Source organism: Belonocnema kinseyi, chromosome 4 (assembly GCF_010883055.1).
Source record: "Belonocnema kinseyi isolate 2016_QV_RU_SX_M_011 chromosome 4, B_treatae_v1, whole genome shotgun sequence".
NCBI lineage: Eukaryota > Metazoa > Arthropoda > Insecta > Hymenoptera > Cynipidae > Belonocnema > Belonocnema kinseyi.
In genome coordinates this window covers 88554857-88560466 of record NC_046660.1, presented here as the reverse complement: position 1 = coordinate 88560466, position 5610 = coordinate 88554857, and the positions used below count along the sequence as shown (strand labels likewise).

The following is a 5610-nucleotide window of genomic DNA, read 5'->3' as shown; positions in this document are numbered from 1 at the left end:
GTTCAAAAAATGTTGAGGTTCAGAAAAAAGATGAAATAATTTTCAGTGAAGTTTCTACCAAAATGCAGTACCTAAACGTACTTTATTGCACTCTAATACATTCCCCGAAGTTTCAGCTCGATATTTTACTTACAAAAAAAGTTATTAGGTTTAAAAAAACATTCAGTGAACTGAAAAACTGTGGTCGGTAATATAGGTATTTAGCTGTGTCACATGCCCTTAACTGTTTAAGTCTCCAAGACTGCATCTTGATATTCTTTAAATTAAAACTGTACGCTTCAAGATAAAAATCTAAAATGGAAAACTTGTGAAGTAAAAGATGTTAAAATTACGTATTGTAAACTAAATGATATCATCATTGAAAAAGATAACAATTCAACTAATTCTAAAAAAAAATGTTAAAATGGAAAGTGGACAGATTTTTTTTTCGGAAAGTTGGTCAAATTTCCGGTCAAAAAATAAATTCACTGTCATTCTCCGGTCTCATAAAATTCCAGGTCATTTCTCGCTTTTCCGGTCCAGCGGCCACACTGGCTATGGAATATTTTTTAATATCTTGACTAGGATCAAGTTAAAAATAAAAATGTTGCTAATGAAAAAATTAACTGTACTTTAATGTTTTATTTTAGAGCTAAGGCCTTGAAAAAAATTAACTTTCTGGATATTTTAGAGGAAAACGAACATCACAGCACAAAAGGAACCAAAGAAGGGGGAAATACAGTAATATTTAACCAAGAAAAGGAAAACACTAGGTGAAAGATTGAACAATTAGTTTTAAATGTAGAAAAGAAGGAAGTCTTTTGATAAGAAATGTTATAATTTTAAATAATGTTAAATGATTTTTTAATAACTTCTACCACTAAAGAATTATTTTTTTTAATTGGATATACTTAGGGGTCTTTGTACATTCATTTACGGCGATATAAAAAAGTCCAATCCAAAAAAAAAAAAATTGGTGAAATAAACAACTTTTATATATTTAAAATCGTTCTCATATTCAAGAATGTTTTCATTAAAAAAATTTTCATTATTATTAATGAAATCGTGATACTTATAAGTCTAAATAAATACTTCTTTCAAAGATCTGCCATTTTTTCCTCACTGTGATTAATATTTTAAAAGTAAATTAAAAATTTGTTTCAGCTTTTAAGTTTTTTTAAAGAGCGTTTATACATGTTCTAGTTTTGAAAAGAATAATTTTTTAGACTAAAACGAATAACGGTTCTTGTAGATCTTACGCACAGAGGGCAACTGTTTCGAGAATAGGGGAAAAAGGTTCATTTGAAAAAAGGGGAAAGTCTGTGATCCTTGGATAAATTTAATACAGAAGTTTTTACTTCTTCAAATTTAAATGAAGAAATAAATTTAAACTCTTAAAACTGTAAGAAAAAATTAATGTAACTAGAAAAGAATGAGTTCTGTTATTCTGTCATTTTCTTGTTCAATTAATCAATTAATTAATCTTAGAATATATCTAAAAAAAAATAATGAATGCAATAATTTTTACAAATGATACTGAAGACATGCGAGTGCAGATTTGCGAAGATTGGACCAAAACCATTAAATAAACATTTACACTACAAAAATTACCATGCTATATAAAATTACTATCAGCTGAAGAATATTTAAATATAATAACTTTGTGGAAATTAATAAATGTAATTGGGTCTCCAAATTTCGCAATATGTATTCACAATTTAACAGAAAAATAATCATAAAAGGCTTATAAGGGAATACTTAAAATTGCTCGTATTACTGCTTGAAATTTAGAGCTTTTATTCAAAATTTATCAATGTAATAAGTAATAAAATAATTTGCATTCTAATGTTTTATACGTTTCAAAATAAAATTGGTTGAATAATAGTTTTGAATTCAGAGCGATCACTCAAATATTAGAAGAACTATTCTAGACATTTACTGATATATTTACCGATTTACAACGATTCATTCAAATAAATTTCTATTTCAACTTTCACCAAAATTTTCCGAGATCTACTGATGTAATCAATACAAAATTAAAAATTGTGTATTTTCAAACAGAGGTAAAATTAGGAATTTTTATTTTTACAGTTTCAAACAAATGCTTTGAAGAGTTACGTTATGGATAAAATTCTTAAATTTTTAAGATATAGAAAATAAAATCATCAATTAAACTGTTGAACACTTAATTTGAAAAGGTTACTTTTCAACCTTAAATTTGAAATAAAATAATCTCAAAAGATAATCCTTCAAAATAAAATAATGTCACAAGGTACTAAGTAAAATTAAATATGATTTCAAATTATTCATTTTGGAAAAGAATTAAGTTTCAACTTTTTAATTTTTGAAAGCGTACTGTTTTTTTATTTTAAAAGGGTAATGGTGGTCGTCCACTGTGCCACCTGGTGCCGAAAATCAGAACTAGAAAGATCAGATGTAATTTTAAAGATTCATTTAAGGGCATGTGATACTTAGAAAATTGTCGATTTTAGCAGTTTTAGGTTCCCCCGGTTTTTTTTTCTAGAATATTAAATATTTTGTCTTAAAAATTTGGGAAATGATAGCGAACATGCTAACGGACCTCCCCATACACTTTGTTTGTGGGTTAATTGAAAAAAGTTTTAATTTAGCAAAATGTGATTAATTTGCATAGCGCTTAGGAAATAGTACCGATTTTTTCAGTGTTAGATTCCCCCGGCTTCATTCCTAGGATAAAAAATATTTTGCCTTCGAAATCTCGGAAATGATAGCAAACACACACACCACCCGAGCGAACTACACAATATTTTTGGCCGAAAAGTTTGGACTTACAAATAAACATAGTAACTAATCTCCCGGAACTAACTTTGTTTGTAGACAATCAAAAAAGTTTATTTCATAAATAATTTCCAGATTATCAGAAAGGCAGAAATGAAAAACGACGTAACCTCAAAATAATGCATACAATTTTTTTGTTATTATCCCTCAAAAAAGAGTCCGGGGACGACCGTTATGATATTTTATAGCATCTCCGAATTCAGTTTTTAAACATTTTCATTTTTGTGGAAAAAAGCCGGGGAAACTGTAAGTATTACATGCCCTTAAGTTTTGTCATAAAAATGTGTTTATGACTGTTTTGTGGATTTAAAAACAATGATCGAATAGTAAAAAAAAGCCTTATTTAAAACAAATAATTTCAGAAAGAATTTCCATCTTATGCACTGAACAGACACAGTTCTGTCAAAAAAGTTTGCTAAAAAAAAATATGTCATGCAAGTTTCAATGCAATATCAGTTTAAATGAACTTTAATTAATGCATGTAGCGAAAACTTTGATCCAGGTTTTGAAAAGAATACGAATAATAGACGATTCGCTTTAAAATACGAATTCTGACCTAACTTTTAGGTCAGATTTTTTATATAGTTTGGTCACTCTTTTTAGTTCTGATTTTTGACACCAGATTACGCATCACAGTTTAAGCATTCGTAATAATCGTGCGTGCAATCCTACACCGAAATTCGAAGTTATGTACCCCTCCCATATTTCGGAATCTATAATGCCAATTAATTTAGTCCCAACTGCTCAACTCTTCCAGTCCTTAAACAATTAAGTCCTAATTTAAAATTTGATTTTAGGCCCTACTAATCTTTTTAAACCTAATTTAGTAGTAGAAAAATTGAAATCAGCGTTGATTACAACCCATAGACGAACTTACCGATCCTTTTCAAAGTCTCTTTTTTCAAATGACCTCTCGTCATCTCGTCGAGAGTACTTCTCATCTCGATCTTTATCTCTCCTATCCCTATCATCTTTTTCCCTAATCCTCTCATCACGCTCTTTCATTAAAGGCGGTGGTCTTTCCCGATCATCTCTTTCTCCACGTCTGTCGTCTCTTTCACGACCTCTATCCTCACGAATTCTTTCTTCACGATCTCGTGTCCTACAGTGCAAAATTCACATTAACATCACAGTGCAAAATATATAAACATAACAACATATATTCTAGCAAAAATAAAAGACAACCACATTTGACCTGAAAATCAAAATTACCTTTCTTCTCTCGGAGGGACTCTCTCACGTTCTTCCGGCTCTGTATTTTTAGAAGTTGGTTCTCTAGGAGCGTGAGATCTTTCTGCAGGTCTTTCCGGATGATCTACACCCGGAGGAGGCAAATCGTAATACCCTTCTGTTCCAGGTGGTGCGACATCGTCAAATCTTTTGTGAGGTGGTTCCCTATGAGGACTATTGTACCTTGGAGGTGGTGCGCCAGGTGGATATCTAGTAACAAAAAATCATCAAAATTGATAATCAGGCGACAAAGAGGAATCGGGTTCCACGAACTTCAAGGGAACGATGGACTTTTAACAAAACTGAATGAAAATACTTCTCGTCAAAATCTAGTATTATTTTTATGAAATCCTGCTATCAATTTAATGAAATATTTGTTACCATCCTCTGCAAATTTGAGATTCAGAAACCTGAGAATTTTTCAATAGGGGGCCATTCACATAATGCGTGATACATTTTTCAGGAACTTCTGACCCCTTCCCCGCCCCCAGCGTGATACTTTTTCCATTGGTCTTAACATGAAGATTGATACTTCGGCAGATCTACTCCCCCATCCTAATGGTATCACGTACTTTGCGAACAACCCCTAGTTTGATTCAATTAAATGAAACCAATCTATTTTGAAGACAACGGTTACAGAAAAGGAAACGCCGTTTAGCCTTAAATAATTTTTCTATTCACAATCAACGATTCTGTAGTTCATATTAAAAAAAAAAAAAATATTTATAAAAATGAATTTACGAGATTGCTTTCAAACTGAACAATTAGATAACAAGTTAAAAAATCTTTCCTTGAGATGAAAAATAAGTTTTTATTCCTTTTTCGAGGATTTTAAAATTTTCCTGTGATCCTTGAAGTTTGTGCGTGGATACATTGAAATGATTTTCTCGAATAAAATGACGTTGAAAATAGCTAAGTTGAAAGGACGAATCGATTACGGAACATTAAATTATTGTAGGCACTGTCGCGTGTACTGTAAACGTAATATTTAGATATATAAGAAGATTAAACCAACATTCATAAACAACTTATGTGATCACAACTTAAATTAGTATTGAAATCTTGAAAAATAATCGATAATAATTAACGGTGATTCGAGAAGGAACTGTAAAATCTGAGAGTATTGTGCATTTTTTCAGAAAGTGTTACGAATGTTGGTTTGGCCCTGAATTCACCTGAATCAGAAACCACGTTGAACGCCGTTTGAATTGGTTGGGTTCAGCTTTCTCAAAACTTGGATGGACCTCACACTCTTGGTTCTTCATTCGCTTGCAGAATATTACGAATTTCTCATTCTTTATTACAACGGTTACAGACATTTTTACAACATTGCAGCTTTACAACGTAGAAGTGAATATCTAAGTCCGAATTTAAAATTCTTTAAATACCTTAATTTTTTACTTTTAAATTAAAATTAAGTATTTCACATTTTCCACAAACGGTGTACGGGCTTAAATCACACGTAAAACAGATATTCCTTTCATAATTATTTATATTCACGTCGCTAAATATTTATATTTCGAAGTTTACCTCCATTTACTCATGATATTCATAAAAATCACAACCAGTATTTTAATTTTACTT

At 30.6% G+C, this 5610-nt stretch overlaps 1 protein-coding gene across 1 annotated transcript in view; it reads right to left on the bottom strand.

The window, feature by feature from the left end:
* The window catches only part of LOC117172004 (E3 ubiquitin-protein ligase RBBP6), a 64071-nt gene that overhangs the window by 3819 nt on the left and 54642 nt on the right, over positions 1-5610 (bottom strand). The window contains exons 14-15 of the mRNA XM_033359720.1: positions 4009-4236; positions 3674-3898 (exon numbers count right to left, since the gene is read on the bottom strand). Coding sequence (XP_033215611.1) covers positions 3674-3898; positions 4009-4236 — 453 coding nt within the window. The remainder of the gene's footprint in view (positions 1-3673; positions 3899-4008; positions 4237-5610) is intronic.